Consider the following 17711-nt stretch of genomic DNA (forward strand, 5'->3'; position numbering starts at 1 on the left):
TGTTGTGTAGTTGACATTCCAGCCCAAAATGTGTCTCTAACGTAGGCCGACGCCTAAAAATGTCGGTCACTATATAGTGATCACAACCATGCATTCTCATGCAAATCATACATGTTGAGGAAATCAGACCAACGTTCTTCAAATTCATGCTCAGTTAAATAGTCATACACGTATTTCTGTAGTGCACTCTTAATCTTATTATATCAAGAATGTGACCCAAACTTCTCAGGAAGTTTTTTCATTATGTGCCACAAGCAGAAGCGATGCCTAGACGCTGGAAACATCCTAGCAATTGCAATTTGCATTGTCTTATCTTGGTCTGTGATGATTGCACTTGGTGGTTGGTCATTCATACACTTCAACCATGACTTAAACAATCATTCAAAGGTATTTGCATCTTTATTGGATATCAATCCGCACCCGAATAGAATTGAATGACCATGGTGATTCACACCCACAAATGGTGCAAAGGGCATCTTGTAGGTATTAGTTAGGTATGTTGTGTCAAATATAATCACATCTCCAAATGATTCATACATAGCTCTATTTCGAGCGTCTGCCAAAAACACATTCTTTAATCTCATATCATGGTCCATGTCTATGGAAAAATAAAAATCTGGATTTTTTTTTTCCCAATTCTTGGAAGAAGTTATATAGTACTTCAATACCTCCAATCTTGAGAAAAAGTTGTTTTGCTTTGTCAATATAATTTCGACACTCCTTCTCCCTGAATGATAGTTTATCATAAGCCCCACCTCAATAACTAGAGTCTTGAAATTATTTGACATTCATATTCATGTCTCGTCATTTATTTCAATCTTTTAGCTACACGAGCATCAGCATTCTTAAAACATTTGAAATGTCTTGCCTTTCCCGGACTACAAATGTGTGTCTCCAGGTTTACTTTAGTCAGGGTATATACACATTCATCATTCATCGTCACATTAATCCTGGTCATACACCCTATTTTCTCCATTTGTCTTAACTTGAGAACATTGACAGCTTTACTCTTTGATGTGCCTTCCCTCACACATACTAAGGTAAACCATATGATATTACTATCATCATCTTGTTTAGAATTTCGTTTACACACCCTAAATCCCTCATATTTACCATACTTCATATGGTAAGACAACTTTTTCTGCAGATGAAAATGTCATTCCGACCTTAGATTCATCGACTATTTCAGCACATTTTTGCTCATTATCAACTTCTACCTCGTCATACTCATTATCTGCATGTTCCATATCGGAATCCATTGCAACTCTAGTGTTTGAATTACTTAAGAATATCCAACCAGATTCAAATCAAGATATTAGCTTGAATATTGAAAGAAATCATATACAATCAAAGAAATCATATACAATCAAAGGGATTTAAAAGAAACATGTATGATTTGTTTTGTTGTAATTATTGAAGAAAGATTTTACATTAAAAACAGTACACTAAAGGAAGCATTTTTACCAATCAATTAGAGTACTTTAAGAAATGTATTGAAGTCATGAAAAAGAAAAAAATCATACAAACTAGCTAAAACAAGCAATTTCTCATATAAACTTTTGAATCCATTGATAGTTGAGCTGAATGCTCAGTCCATTGTGTGCAAACACATCCATTCGCAAGACTCAAATGCTTAGAGATTTTTTATTGGAGTTATGATAAGCAAAAATCACTAAACACAAGAAGTTGGAGCAGACCATTTTTTACCCAAGAGAAAAAGGAAAAAAAGTAGAGAAACAAACAAAAAATTGGACCACTTTGCATGCACAAAAAGTGGATAAACAAACAAAAAGTTGGACCACTTCATATGCACAAAAAGTGGGGAAACAAACATTTTCATACAAAGGAAATAATATATACAAATATATACAAATAATACAACAATAAACTGTATACGTCCAAAATTTTAAGGTCCAAAATCTAAAGTCCAAAACTAAATACGTTCTGATTAAAAGAAAAAAAAAATTGAATACGTCCAAACTGTATACGTGAAGTTTGAACACAAACGAAAATCTAAGGTCCACAACTCTCCAACACAAAAGGCTCAGCAGGACAAAAAAAAAAAAACAACTTTTATTATCATTTAATTCCTAGTGGGTTTGTATTTCCAAACAGATTTTATGTTTTTGAGCACTTATTTTTTCTAATATTTGTAGATAAAAATCCTAATATTTGAATAAAGATAGAGAAAAAGATGAAAGAAAAACTACCGCTCAGAAGAGGGGGAAAATGACTCCGGCGGAAGATGGACTAGAATTAGAGATACGTGCTGGAAATAGAGAGAGAAAGCGATGTAGGCTGTAGCAATACAGAGAGGAGACGGACGAATGGCAGGGACGAATGGTAGGGACGGGTAGGTTTGTTTTCATTTTTGTTTTTGTTTTTTTTTTTAATTCACGTGGGGATGAATGGCAGGTTTGTTTTCTTTTTTGTTTTTGATTTTTTTTTTAACTCACGTGGGGACGAATGGCAGGTTTGTTCTCTTCTTGCTTTTTGACTTTTTTTTTTTATTTTTTTTATTTTTATGGAACATGGCATGCCAACTCAAGAGGACGTATCATTCGGTAAAAAATTTCTATGACCATTTTCGGTGGTTGTAGCAGCTTCCTTTTTAGAATTTTTAACCAAAGAAAAGAAATATTAATATCTATCTCAAAAACTGTACTTTTAATGAATTTTCGTATACAATGTAAAATGGTTCGGTGAGTAGTATAATATATAGTGATGATCATACCAAATATACAATATATGTTAATTAAGGGTATGAAACTAATAGAGTTAATTTATATATGTGATACTAATAGAATATGTGGTTAATTTATGAGATTCTTGTTTTGGAAGAAAAAAATATTTCTTTTTATAATATTCTAATAAGACTCCAATTATAAACTATAAAAAAAACAAGTATTTGTGAAAGATTATTTGCGATAAAAATAATTATTTACGAAAAATAGACTCATTTTGACAAAAAATAACTGGTCATAATTAAACAGTTTTCTTGTATTATATATATATATATATTATTGACTAGTTGTTTTAAAATATAAGTTATGTGATTTGAAAATTCCAATCTTAGAGCGTTACAGTGTGCTTGTGAGGTCCACTTTTGAGACAATTAATTGGGGTTCAAGTCTGCGAAGATTACGATAGCAATGATAGTACTGGCTTAATCCAAAACTTGCCTATGATTAAAGAAAATGAACACTAGGCACCAATTTTCATCTAAAACGTGACATATTATTATCTAAACTTTGCCTAAACCAATTTTTGATTCAATGACACGTCATCGTTCTAAAAAATTCAAAATAGAACTGGCCTCAGCTAATCCTTACAATACCCATCTCTCTCTTCTTCTCCATTCTCCCCTCTCTCACTCTCTTTCAAGCCGAACAATTTGTACGCTCCTTCCCTCTCTTCTCAAGCCGTTCCCCCTCAGTCTCTATACAAAATGAAACTGAACATGAAAGAATTGCTCATGACAATTTTATTTATCTATATTACTCTCTTTCTTGTGTTTTTACTTCTCAATTAACAGTAGTGATTGTTAAAAAAGGTAAATACAGAAGAATAAGACCTTTACAAATCGAATTGAAGACAATACTTTTTTGAAAAAGAACAATGGTGAAAGGAAGGGGAAAAAAAAAAACCTAGACACCCATGTAATTTCTTAAGTCTGGTTTATAAGGTTTTGGAAAGGCCAAAATTGTGCATTTATGACATGTAAGAACCTTCTTATAGAGCAATCTGCCCTTCAGTTGTGTAGGAAATAGACTTAATTTGCCCAATCATCTCTAAGCAAAAGCGTCTGCAATGTCTGCATCACATCGTTTGAAGGGGAGAGAGATTGAGGGCTACGGCTTGAGAAGATCAGAGAGAGAGAAAGGGTGCACAAAGAGCATCATTTGGGGGCTTGAGACGGTGGGATTGTATGTGATTAAGTGACGGTTCTATTCTAGTCTTTTTAGAATGGTGATGTGTTGTCTAACTATTGAAGGGTGTAAATCCCCTCTTAACACCACATCCGGTTCCTAGTATCTCTCTTATTGTTTAAAATACGAGTAATGCTATACACCACACTCTCATTTTATTTTGATTATACTAAGTAATATGTAGCACATTTATCACTATTAAATGATAAAGAAGCATGTAATAAATGATCATTTAATGGTAATAAATATGTCACATCTTACTTAATAAGATGAAAGTGAAAAAGTAGTATGGGGTATAGAATTTTTCTTAAAATACATGATTTTGATTCCTTAAATATGCAAACTATCGTTGGAATATATTTAATTTTCATTCAAATTTGATAAATTTAGTCCTAATCAAAGTTTTGATCCCTTATTAATGTAGACTTTTAATGCACCATCTAATTCGGTAGTGAAAGATATTTCAGCACCTTGCCTCCTTGATCTCTATCCCAAGCTCCACAATTAAGATGAATTACTTAGACGAGTCAAATCCAACGTCGCATTATTAACTATGCATGGAGGAGTACTATAAATGTACAAGTGCATGTATAATTTGGCCATACCTTATTGCAGATGAATTGGTCTGATCTCAACATATATATTCCATGCATGTGTTTATCTCTCATTCGAGTCGGATGTGTAAATGGCAATGTGGACAAAGGATAAGAGTAATTCTACGTACAATCATAAAGTGTATAAATGTCGTGTAATCACTTTAAAAAAGAGTCGGATTCATTATTAAAAAATTAATTTTTTTTATGTAGGTCTCATATTTTATTTACTTTTTTTAAAATGAATATATGGCGGTACAATTTACGATTGTAAATATACTTTTTATATATATATAATATATAATACGTTATATTTATTTTACAATAAAAAAAATTTTATAATCTAACCATACTTGCATGAAGCCCACACATATAATACTAAAACAGGCACTCTTGATGGGATGACCCAAGAAAATAAAGACTCTACAATTATAGCCACAAATGTAAGTGGGTAACTTAATATGTACAGTAACTAAGTTCAAAACTAGAGGCTTGTCCCATCATATTATTGGGCTCCTTGCACATCAAGCTTTTTGGGGGTATCGACAGCTTTTTACTTCTTCTAGTTCTGGCTGATCAAATGGGCCGGGTTTACATATATATATATATATATATTATATAGAGAGAGTGGATTATTAATTAGGTTCCGTTTGGATACAGAAATATTATCAACTAATTTTATCTTATCATTATAATTTTTTCAAATTCTCATACAAAATATAATAAACAAATCAACTTTTCAAATCTCAAAACAATAATAATATTAAAAAATAATATTATAATAATATTTTATTCTACTCATATAAAACCATATCATCTCATCTCACTATCCAAACGAGCCTTAAACATTTTTTTAAAGATTTTCTTCTTTCTAGTTTGCCTACTAATTATAAGCAGAGAATACTCATTAATTACTTATAATTATTGAAGTTTGATTTTCGAGGAAAACTTCTTGCAGATTAAAATTAAGTACTCCACAAAGATAACTCTTATATATATTGCAAGCTGCTAAATTCATACACCTTATAAGTGTTAGAATAAAAAGTAAATGATCGAACTCAAATTTAAAATTTTTATGATAATCGATCGGTGAATATTTAACATGCATGATTTTTTTTATATATAATAATTAGTCATCCTATACAATTAGTTTTAATGATCTTGATCAAGATCCGCACTTTACCTTCATTTCAATGATATATATATTCGAAGAAGCAAAAACCTCAACGATCAATTGTAAATTTTATTCACTTGAAGCATGAAATAATTGGAGTACGTTTTTACATACATATATATTATTGGTGACAGTCTCGATCCATACTAATGATCTGATACCAGCTAGGTTACTAAAATAAGTATTTGTGACGGTTTGCTTATTTTTTGTGACGGGTTCGTCTATCACAAAAGTAAAAATTTGTTGTAGTTACCCTTATCATGCACGCACTCAGTACTAGGTACGTATTACACTTAATTCCCTTTCGAAATAATCTTATAAGAATTAAGGATACTGTTCATATTCATTAATGCATTGGGACATCATATATGTATATCCTTACATAGGTCCAATTTGGAGGCGTGGACGATTGACAAATGGTCTATATATCCTGAAAGCTAAGGAAAGCTACTTTCTAGCAAAACATACATATTATTATGTTCGACCACTTGTCATGCCTGATCGAGAAAGTTTATCTACCTTTAAAAAGAATGTTTTTGTGTCAAGGGGCAAGCTGCCGATGTAATCCGAATGCCTCCTTGCTTTTTGGATGTGTTGGCAACAAGAGGAATAATCGAGGACGATCCGATCCTCTTTTACACAACTTTAGAAAATTTTTTGGCAAGTTTTTCTTTGTTCCATAAATAAACTGTACTGTGATTTGTGACGATTCATTTGGATGCAGAAAGACAAAATACAGAAGTGGAAATGACATAATTTTTCTTTGTTCTCAAGTCCTCAAAGCATACTAATTGGTTGCACAACTTTACCCACCATCCAACAAGAAAATAAGGCTCATAGCTAGTCCTACCTAAATCATCATACGCATGATGTTCCTTTTTTTTTTTTTTCCCTTTCGGCTACCACTAATCTATGTGCTAGCTAGGATAGTAACCCAGAACATGATGAACTATTTAAGATCAACCTGTCACATTCTAGTTTTGACCCTAATCTCTTGGCTTTTGATATTAATATTGCACCCTAGGCAAAGTCAATTTTTAACAGCGTTTTACAATAATGGAAAGTCTAAGAACCTTGCATTGATCTCGTTAATGACATGTCATGAATATGTTGACCAGATCGATCCAACATCATGGCCGGCCAACCATGGACATGAATGGTCGACCATATATGACGAAATTGTAGAGAGATAATATAGTACTTAGACGTTGCTGAACAGCTTCATGCTACTAATTGCTATGAGGACAATACCTTGAATACTCCTCCTCATGCTTTATTGAAAACGCACCAACTTGATCATGATCTTAATCCTCCTTCCGGCCCCTTCATAGACCTAGAAATATGTAGTAGAGGAGAGTTACAGGTAATGAAACTAGCATCCCAAAGATAACCCTGCAAAAGGAGATCAAGTAGTACTTTAAGTGTAGATAATTAATTTTAATAATCCAATGTGTTTTTGAATCGATGTAAAGCTCAAAGATAGATGATCATTAAATCAGTCTTACGTACCCTGTACTCAAAATGTCCGGGTGCAATCCATATTCCCTTGCGAAGACAAATGGCACAATCCCTTGTGGAAGAGCGGCCTGTGATTCAGCACCAAATTACTTTATTACAGACTTGATCAGCAGATCAAAGTTTTCCACTCAAAATGCAGATATATACATATATATTCTGCCCTTATATATGTTCTAGCTGGTTTATTATCCCGAAAGAAAAAGGCATGCAGCAACATAGATAATAAATCTGCATGCATACGTACGTACAAAATACATTCATGCAAACAACATAAACCCTCTACATTTGTGCAGATCATAGTACCTGTACAATGGCAGCATGTAGTTCTACACCTCTTAATCCAACAGCAACCGACGTGGCTGACATTATAATGGGGCCCGAAATGAAGCGGATAGCCATCCCCATGGTCGCCCTTTTCGTTCCACAGGCAATAATCCGGGGCTGCAGAGCCATGAACAGCCCTGCAATATTTAGCAATTATGTCATAATTTAGAAGTGCAGTACTTCATCCTGGTCTAACGTACCAATGTGAAAGCAACATGAGAATGATGCGCGCGCATCACGTGATAAATAAGCCAGCTCGTATTGTAGAAAAAAAAATAGATGACAAATGCATATATATATATATATATATATATATACACACACACGTGAAAGGCAGATAATATACCTAAACTGAACATGGCCATCCCAAGACCTGCATCTGAGATTATTTTTATCGAGTATTTCACCAAATTGGGCATCCCTATATTCCATCTGTGAGATGCATGGAAGCAGCTTCTTGTCATAAACTATCACGTACAAAATACATGCATGCATATATATATAATTACTTATTCAAAAATGTAATATAGTTTCTAGCTATGTGTGTCATGATGTGTGTGTGTGTGTATATAATATATATATATATATATATATATATATATATATATTCATGAGTAACTCACTTGAATGAGATTAAAGACCACAGAAGCCCTAATATACTTGAGTACGTGTTTGGGTTTCGAGAAAGCTTCCTTCCAACAACGATGAGTATAAGCCTCATCATGACAAAAGTATGTGGCATTTCAGCTTGAATGGTCGGTGCGGCGCCTTTGGTATCAGCTTCTTCCTCCGGCATTTGAATTTTGGTAATGTCTCTGAAGCTAATTTCTTTCCCTAATATATATAAGAGTAATGAAAGTCACTTAAATCAAATACACTAACAACTCGATCGCAAGGTGAGCATGAATTACAGTACTTAATTAGGTCGGTTTTATAATTCTGATGATTCCCAATATCTCAGTACCGACTTGCATAACAGAAGTAGTGAGACCTAATAATATTTATGCTAATATCTTCAAGAAAAAAAAAAAAAAAAACTGATTTTGAGACATACGTTAGACATCATAATTAGGAAATGAAAACTTTTTTGGGTGCTGTTTCAATAATGGTTCTTTTAATTAAGATCTTGAGTACCAATTAGGCAATCAAGTAGGCGGTCCACTATCATTACACACGTGCCTTGAGCAAATGATGGCGCCTATCAAGTAAGATTTGACTTTAAGTTAAGTTTGGGTAGCGATGTAACTTAAGTTGTGTTTGGATGGTGAACTGAATTGAGTTGAATTGAGATAATAAAATATTGTTAAAATATTATTTTTTAACATTATTATTATTTTAAGATTTGAAAAAGTTAAATTGTTTATTATATTTTGTATTAAAATTTAAAAAAGTTATAATGATGAGTTGAGTAACTAAACGAAACCGAATAAAAATAATAAAAAAATATGTAAAAAATAATTATAAAATATTAAATAGTATTATAGTAATCTCACTGCCTAAACACAACTTAATATTATATATAGAGAGAGTAATGAGAGATTACATGTACATACTCTTCATTAAACGAGAAAAAACATGTTTATTATATGTGTTTGGAATGGAAAAATAACTCAAGAGACCTTTCGAGCCCTTGGGCTAGTTTTATTTTTATATATTGATTTGCTATTGGTGAAGCGTGGACGGAGCCACATCTTTTATTCAGTCTAATCATGTCAGGTGCACTCAATACCAGTGGACAAATAAAAGAAAAATAAAAGAAAATAGAAAATGAAAAATGAAAAATGAAAAATAAATTAATAGACAAATTAAATACATAAAGTTATGTTGGAGTCTTGTCTGAGTTTTCTCACCACCATCAGTATGAGTCTGAACTGAGTACTCTCGGTCGTATAATTAATGTCATATTTTGTGGAAGTAAAATATTTAGTAAAAATTAGTTGCATAAAAATAAATTTATAAATTAATATATTTTAATATAATACGTTAGATTTAAAATTATTTTTATTATAAAATAAATTTAAAAAATTTCATAAAATCATATTTATTTTGTATAATCTATTTATATCTGACATATCTTTTTGTGAAAAGTTGGACAATAGATTTCATATTTTATGTAACAAAATGCAAGTTAGACTAACCAAACTTTATTTAGCCTCCAAAATCTTGACCAATCTTTGAAAAATGCATCTAATTCATAATTAATTCCCCACTAATCTGAGCAAATAATTCAGTTCCTAATTAGATGGCAAAAACTAAATTAAGGAAATGATAGAGGCAAATTATAATTTTGCCTTGCAAACTCTAAGTATGTTTTTTCATGTGTTTTTTTTAGATTATTTTTTATATAGATTTTTTAATATTTTTTAATATTTTTAAAAAATAAAATAAATTTAGAACATCATTAAAAAATACTTTCTTAATCAGAAAGTAAAAAAAAATAATTATTAAAAAAATACTTCCTTAATCACGAAGTAAAATAAAATTATTAAAATATTATTAAAAAGTATTTTTTCTTAATATTATAATTTTTATTTTATTTTTTTAAAATATTTAAAATTATTAAAAAATATATATATAAAAAAAAAACTAAAAACACCCTATATAAAAAAACACTAGAGCCCAGCGGAGCCCCAGCGGGCATCTAGCATTTTTAAAAAAGAAGAGGTCGAAGGGTACTGAGCGTTAGGTGGAGAAATGAAAGCTGCTTGAACAGTAACACTGTTCTAAGTACAGAACTTATACTGTTCATGCCTCTTGTTTTTTATTTTTTGGTGCGGAGATGATCGGTTTTGATTTATAAAACAGTTGTCTAGGCTTGTTTGGAAGTCAAATTATTCTCAATTCATCATTATAATTTTTTTAAATTTTAATATAAAATATAATAAATAATTTAATTTTTTTAAATTTTAAAATAATAATAATATTAAAAAATAATATTCTAATAATATTTTATTATCTAAATTCAACACTCAAGTCAATTTAAGATTGAAACGCAGCCTCTGTATATTTTTGAGAATCGAATGGATAAACCTAAACCCTCCTCGCGCGGCTCCTCTCATGGAAGGTGAGAAATGCCACACGGCAACGATCTCATCAATTTCTGAGGACCAAAAAAACAAACGCCAAAAGATGCAGATGCAATGCTTGGTCCATCCGACCCCTACCCAAGAATACAATTAGGAAAATGCAAGTGTTTTTGGTTCCATAATGGACAAAGACAACCACAGTTAATTCGTTATCAGATGTATCAACCTCAGACCAGCTTAATCTGTCAGGTTTATGCAGAAAACAGTCATGGCCTCCGGAGACAAAACGTGCAGTACCACGATCTGAAAAGGGTTTCATGTCTGCTTGATATTCCTCACGTATATAGAAACGACAGCAGGACACACATCAGTAGGGTACCGGGTACGTACCTGCAACCATGACATCTTTGTACCCTTGTCTCTCCCCCTGCGTACATGACTTCCCTGGTGAATCCCACATCATCTTCACGCCGGAGAACGACGGAGAATTCTGCCTGAAAATCCTACCGGCAACTGGGGACCTCGACCATACAGGAGTGTTCGCAGCCGTAGTCGCCGTGGTCGTCTCTTGCTCGTTAAAATTCGAGGCCCGTGGCGTCGGCTGGAGCGAGTAGGCGTCAGAGGACGCGTATCCAGATAACCGGGGACTCCCGGAACGGTACCCAATAGCGAGGTCCGGGTGCCCGAATGCGGCCTCGTGCGGTAGTAGTGTTACCGGGGTGTTGACAGAGAAGATTTCGGCGTTGGAGAGGTTGGAAGCTCTGGGGGTGATGGCTATGGAGGGGGACAAAGTGGACTGATCGGGGGCGGAGGATGTAGACCGTCGGATGCGAACGCGGATAGTGCGGCCATTGTCGTCAAGTTCTGACTCGGTACGGAGAGGGTCTCGGCCGTCGAGCGATATCACGTCGTTGTCGAGCTCGAATTTGGTTATCGAGGCGGCGGCGGAGCCCGGAAACTTGGATTGGATCAGCAGGGTAGCGGCTCGGTATTCGAAGAGGAAGAGCAAGAGTGTGTACCTAAGAATATGTACGAAACCTCTCCTTAATTATAAGCATTAGAACTCAGTTATATATATAATGCAGACACACACTTCGATATAGAATTATATTGCCCAAGTATCACATCTGATTTTCTTCTGAATTACTGCTAAAACAAAGAATTTTACGTGTTAAATTTAAGCTGATTAACATAAACTTTTGAGGTTAGAGAATCTGCTTTAAATATATGGTATGAGATGGGACTGACGCTCATTTTTGTGTGTTTTTCCAACTTTTCGGCTTCCTTTCTCCAAAAGGTCTAGCTAAGTTACTATCACCTAAATCTAAGAGAAAGTGATCACAGAGAGAGCAGTATCAAGAAAGAGACCCATAAATCAAGCTTTCACAAGAATCAAGATGATGACTAGTAAAGAAAAAATAAAAGAAAAAGAAAAGAGAAAATGTTAGTTTGCAGTACCATATGATGCATTGAAGCACAACCACCTGCACCATGAGGCTCTGAGTGAAATCTCCATACATGGCTTTGAGTAAAGGAATTCCCATGACGAGTGTGTTGGGCAAAGTAGCCACAGAGAAGAGAGTGATGAGCCAATCCAAGCCGCCATTGAAGAAGATAGTCCACAGTGAGAGCAAGACAAGGACCACGACCTTAGAGAGAGTGTCGGCCAGTATGAACTTGGTGTCCATTTGGTAGGGGTTGTTCAGAGATATGAAGTGGAAGGACAGCACCGGAACCGCAAAGACGGCCACGAACCGGTTGATCCCTGAGCACTGCTCGGGAGTGAATATCTTCCACCATTTCACTGAGCTATATGCTACCAACATTGCGAAATATAGAGGAACCATTGCACACATGACCTTGTAGAAATCATTCCCAGTTATCATCTCTCCAACTGGTCTCTCAGTTTTTTTTTGGGTCGGTCTGAGTGTTTTTTGTCTGTGGAGGAGGCCGACGATTACATTATAGTAAAATGAAGAAGTAAGTCAGCGTTTATATAGGAGATTTATGGACGAAAATGCCCTTCTATGAATTGTCTGATCTTCACTTTGGAGATACTTTAGTACTGATCGAGCTTAATGAGATATATTAATTTATTGTCACATTTAATTTAAAAGAAAACGAGTTTCTCAATTTCCACCTGGCAAATACGAAAATCCATATTCTGTACTAGTACTACTGTATCATGTTCCTCTCGGTAGTTGGAGACATGGAAATTGCCATTTTATAGTATTAATGACCTAATGAGTGAGGCACCAACCACAACATTTTTACTGATTAAGATAATTTTATCATGAGCCATACTAGGTCAACGAGGGTTAGCCATGATGTTTTTTTTTTTTTTTTTTCTATCATATAATTAAGAAAAAAATCTATTCATCATTCTTTTTTAATCATCTTTTCATCTTTCTATAATGTGACATTAATAAATTCATAAATAAAATATAATAAATAATCTCTGAGCATCTAATGTTACATCATGAAATAATAAGAGTATGATAAAAAAGGGATGATGAGTAACATTACTCTATAATTAATGTATAGAAGAAATTCACTTCATTTTATGTCTCAAGGATTTATAATCATGAGTAATTATGTATCAATATAGTAGGATAGATGTGCATGATATGAGAGTGATATGTACAAAATTTTCTAAATAAAAGAGTTGGATTATCTATAAAACACAATCAAATAAGATGTATATGTACACAACATGTGGTTATAATAAATGTACTAAAAGTCTAAAACCAAATATAGAATAAGTTTAGAATAGGGCTTGTTGGATTGTCAAGCTACTAATTCGACATCATATATACTTCTTATGTAGGGGTGGCAATATGTTTGGGTTTGATATTAATGGGTTCGGGTCAAAATGGGTTGACTCATTAAGACATAATCTATAAACAGGTCAATCTGTTTAACACGAAATCAACTCATTTTGACTCGTTTAGAATTGATTCAAAATTAAAATTTTATTATTATTAAGTTGTAATATTGGTATTTCTGTTCAGTATGCTTATGTTTTTATTATTGTGATTGTAATTTTTTACCTATGCTCATATCTATTATTGTATGATTTGTAATATTGGTTTTATTATATGTTAAAGTTTGAAAAATATTGATATATATTTTTTAAGATATTATGGTTATTAATAAATATAAATTTTAACTTTTATGTGAAATTATGTTAATCAGGTTAAATGAATTATGCATTTTTGTTCAACCCATATACATGAAACAAACGGGTTTAAATGAGTTGTGTTATGTTAACATATTTTTAATCAGGTGACACGACACGACCCGTTATCTAAATGGGTTAGGCTATGATTTGGAAATTTGACACATTTAGTTTAACAAGTTAGGTTCGGGTTGACCTATATAATTGAATGTTTATGACTTAACACGATACGAACATGACCTGAAAACATTTGCCACCCCTATTCCTATGTATACTTTTAGAGTAGTAGCATGAAACAATATCATGGATACACCCGATCAGACATAATAATAATAATAATAATAATAATTAAAAATTTAAAAAAAAAAAAGAAAAAAAAGAAAAAGAATACATAACTAACTAATAAGAGCATGATCACCTAGCAGTGAAATTTCATAATGCAGTAAATATCATGCTCAAGTTAGTATTTATTTATTTTTTAAAAGAAAAAAGAGGAAAAAGATAAACAGTAGACAGGAGCCAAAGTACTAAAAGTGTTCAAACTTTGAAGTGACAAACCACCGACCCATATGCAAAGTTATCATTCGAAAGAAAAGGGGATTTTGTACTTGATTCGACCCTCTGATCATGCAGAGCGGTAGTGAAGCAAGCTAGAGATCCCGTAAAATCATGTGTCCTGGCCACCTTCTAAACCTCTTCTGCTCTCACACATACACTATATATATTATATGGAGTTCAACTTCTTTCCTCGTGTTAAGTGATCGATCATTGAGAATCTAGAAAGAAATCTTCAAATCCGAAGTTAATAATCGATCTACCCAAGGGTCCCATGCTTGCTTGTATATAGTTTACTTGTATATATTTACATCAATGGGCTTCTGCTCTAATCTGTTTTCTCTTCTCTTTCTCATTTTTCCTTTCTGATAAAAGCTCATTTTTTTAGAGTTTGATAAAAGTAAAACTTTGGGATTGGTTTGGAGACCCACTGTAAAAAGTGAGGAAAAGAAAGCTTAACCCACCTTTTCGAGTACTATATTATACCATAACAATGTCTGTTGCTTCTCATAAAGTTTACGTGCTTTTAAAATGCATGGGTGTGTGCTTTATTATATATATATATATATGTTCCACACACAAACACAGTATGTTTACAGCTTCCGAGTTTAAGCCATCACCATGCATGTTTGTATAACGTACGTATCTGCAAATTAATTCCAGATACCCGAGCTATCCTTCACTTGATATCGGTTGATCTGTCTCAAAGTTCAAATATCAGCCAATTTTAACATAGGAGGTACGTACGTACATACTTAAACTGCCAGTTGAATCGACCTAAAGGGTAACATCAAGTACTGAATATATCTGCTTGTCAAGGATATATATATAATATCATTGAATATCTACAGTCTCATGACTAGCTAGTTAATGTCCACCTCGATCCACATTTTTCGAAGGAAACTTTGTTATGATCTACTGCTCATTAATGCATCATGTGGTCTTTCGTTTTTGTATTACTCCTAGCTATATATATATATCTGGCTCATTAAAAGGAAAAGTTAATGGAAGCGCATGCAAAAGCTAATTTTTCACTAATCGGATGAAAAAAGTAGTTGACGTACTGGAGGCCAGAGATCATGCAGCTAGCTATATAGGTAGGTTTGTCTAAGCATATTCACATGATAATTAGAATTCATTCAAATTACAACGCGCGCGCTGCAGCAGCAGCCTCAAGTGCCAAGGTGATGGAACAAGACATGATCAGGAGATCGATCTTGATCAACAGTAGGGTGTAGTACTATATATATATATATATATATATATATATACTGAATAAAGTGATTGCATTTGCCTCTAAATACCCCAGTAATAATTGTCCTCTTTGTATTGTTTTCTTTTTGTTGTTTTGATAGCGAAACGACATGATCCATGTGGTTTTTGCAAGCTATCTCTAGTCCCACCTCTCTGATCCCGTGCATGGCAGCAGCAATAATTCAACTTTTGTTTTTTTAAAAAAAAAAAAAAAAAGAGATAGATACGTAGAATTAAAAGTAGATTTTTTCAGAACTTCTGCTGCATTTTGCCTAGCTAGCTCCCTTTGTCTTTTCTCTCTGGACTCTGCCTCTCCTTTGAGATCATAATGTACATGAGCATTGCTCTAGGTAATCGTTCACATGAACAGTACTACAGGGCCAGCTAAAATTTGGTCAAATTTTAATTAGAAAATTTATTTTATAAATTCAACTAGTCACTTTTTAATAATATTAAATAATAAACTCTCAAATCTATTACTATTATATTAAAATATTAATTTTGATATTTTTATTTATTTTAATTGTAATTGTAATTGAAATATTTATTTATTATTAAAAGAATATACATTAATTTTCTAACGTTTGTATTATTCTAACTGATATAATTTTTTAACCTTTTTTTTGAAGATTAGAGAATTTTGCAAATGGGAAAAAGGTATTTTAGATGTGTGTGTGTTTGTTTTTTGTTTGTTTTTTTCTATTTTTATTTTTATTTAATGGAGAAACCGAAATTCTAAACTCTGGAATAACCAAACGTATACGTTAAGGCTGAGCAAAAATCCGAAAATCTGACTCCGTTTCGACTCCGACTCTGACTTGGCCCTCCGACTCTAACTCTGCCTCCGATTTTATACATATTTTATAAAAATATATGTGTTTTTCTATATATTAATCATTTAAATTTTATACAACTATATCTTATATAGTTAGTTAAACTCAATAATATATTAGTTAAATAATATATTTATACTATAATATATATAGACTAAATTGACTAATAATAGTTTACAATATAGACAAATTTACAATATTACTACCATGTAACACTAAAATACTAATGTATAAATATAATAACATGTAATACTAATGTATATATAATATACTATAAACACGAAAATGCATAATAACATGTAATACTAATGGATAAACACTAATCTATAAATTTATAATAACATATAATACTGATGTATAATAACTACAATATTAATCATATAAATTTTATATAACAATATCTTATATTAATTACATTTTTTGGCCTAATAAATTTTCAACATATTCATTTTGATAAATATATTAGTAATATTAATATACATTAGTATATTAATTACATTTATGGCCTAATACTAATATTATTAGTAATCCACTTTTAAGTCTATATATAAATTACTATATAAATCACTAATAGTATATCACTATATGATACTATTAGTTATAGTGATATAGTCATACTAATACTAGTGGTATTAGTATACTAATACTATCAGTGATATAGTTATATTTATACTAATACTAAATTAAAATCACTATAGCAAATACTAATAAATAGTTATGCTAATCACTATAACTAATACTAATATTTATTGTAATACTAATACTAATATAGACTATAGTTATAACTTATACCTATACTAAATCACTATAACTTATACTAATATATTATATAGTTATATTAAATCACTATAGCTTATACTAATATAGTTATACTAAATCATTATAACTAATACTAATATAGTTATACTAATCACTATAACTATATATAGTATTAATATCACTATAGTATTAGTGATAATACTATATTATCACTAACATATAGTAATAGTACTATACCAATAGTATTACTATATACTAATACTATTAGTGTATTACTAATATTTATGTATATTAATATATAAATCAAGTATAAGAGATTAGAGATTTATATATATATATATTAAATCACTAACATAATAATAGTCTGATACTATAGTATTAGTAATTATACTATAAGATATAGTAATAGACTAATTTATAGTAATACTATATTATATATAAAATAGGCCATAATAGTATAATTAGTATTAGTAATATTCATATATATTAATATATGTAGATCATAGATTCATGGTATACTATATAAATATCATAGCATAATATACTATATATAGTTTAATATTCATAT

At 31.8% G+C, this 17711-nt stretch overlaps 2 protein-coding genes across 2 annotated transcripts; both read right to left on the minus strand.

Moving 5' to 3' along the window:
- Positions 1 to 377: 377 nt before the first annotated feature.
- LOC121243124 lies at positions 378 to 1259 on the minus strand. Its single transcript, XM_041141181.1, has 3 exons — positions 1114 to 1259; positions 669 to 727; positions 378 to 556 (listed from the first exon to the last, which is right to left on the minus strand). The coding sequence occupies exons 1-3, from the start codon at positions 1257 to 1259 to the stop codon at positions 378 to 380; spliced, it is 384 nt and encodes a 127-aa protein (XP_040997115.1).
- Positions 1260 to 6421: 5162 nt separating this feature from the next.
- Positions 6422 to 12524, minus strand: LOC121242089 (auxin efflux carrier component 6). The gene is made up of 7 exons (XM_041139993.1): positions 12023 to 12524; positions 10955 to 11583; positions 8162 to 8372; positions 7885 to 7970; positions 7518 to 7675; positions 7206 to 7282; positions 6422 to 7088 (listed from the first exon to the last, which is right to left on the minus strand). The coding sequence occupies exons 1-7, from the start codon at positions 12448 to 12450 to the stop codon at positions 7022 to 7024; spliced, it is 1656 nt and encodes a 551-aa protein (XP_040995927.1). The 5' UTR covers positions 12451 to 12524; the 3' UTR covers positions 6422 to 7021.
- Positions 12525 to 17711: the final 5187 nt, after the last annotated feature.

This window comes from Juglans microcarpa x Juglans regia, chromosome 8D (genome assembly GCF_004785595.1).
Source record: "Juglans microcarpa x Juglans regia isolate MS1-56 chromosome 8D, Jm3101_v1.0, whole genome shotgun sequence".
Lineage (NCBI taxonomy): Eukaryota > Viridiplantae > Streptophyta > Magnoliopsida > Fagales > Juglandaceae > Juglans > Juglans microcarpa x Juglans regia.

What these genes read in the sequence shown, in the direction of transcription:
- LOC121242089 (XM_041139993.1), bottom strand. Translation starts at nt 12,450, where the DNA reads ATGATAACTGGGAATGATTTCTACAAGGTCATGTGTGCAATGGTTCCT. An exon ending in CAAAGATGTCATGGTTGCAG is followed by an intron (nt 8,373 to 10,954) that starts GTACGTACCCGG and finishes TATATATATTAG; the next exon opens with GGAAAGAAATTAGCTTCAGA. An exon ending in TACATGCTGCCATTGTACAG is followed by an intron (nt 7,283 to 7,517) that starts GTACTATGATCT and finishes GCTGAATCACAG; the next exon opens with GCCGCTCTTCCACAAGGGAT.
- LOC121243124 (XM_041141181.1), bottom strand. Translation starts at nt 1,259, where the DNA reads ATGGATTCCGATATGGAACATGCAGATAATGAGTATGACGAGGTAGAA. An exon ending in GTCTTACCATATGAAGTATG is followed by an intron (nt 728 to 1,113) that starts GTAAATATGAGG and finishes ACTATCATTCAG; the next exon opens with GGAGAAGGAGTGTCGAAATT. An exon ending in ACTTTTTCTCAAGATTGGAG is followed by an intron (nt 557 to 668) that starts GTATTGAAGTAC and finishes TGTTTTTGGCAG; the next exon opens with ACGCTCGAAATAGAGCTATG.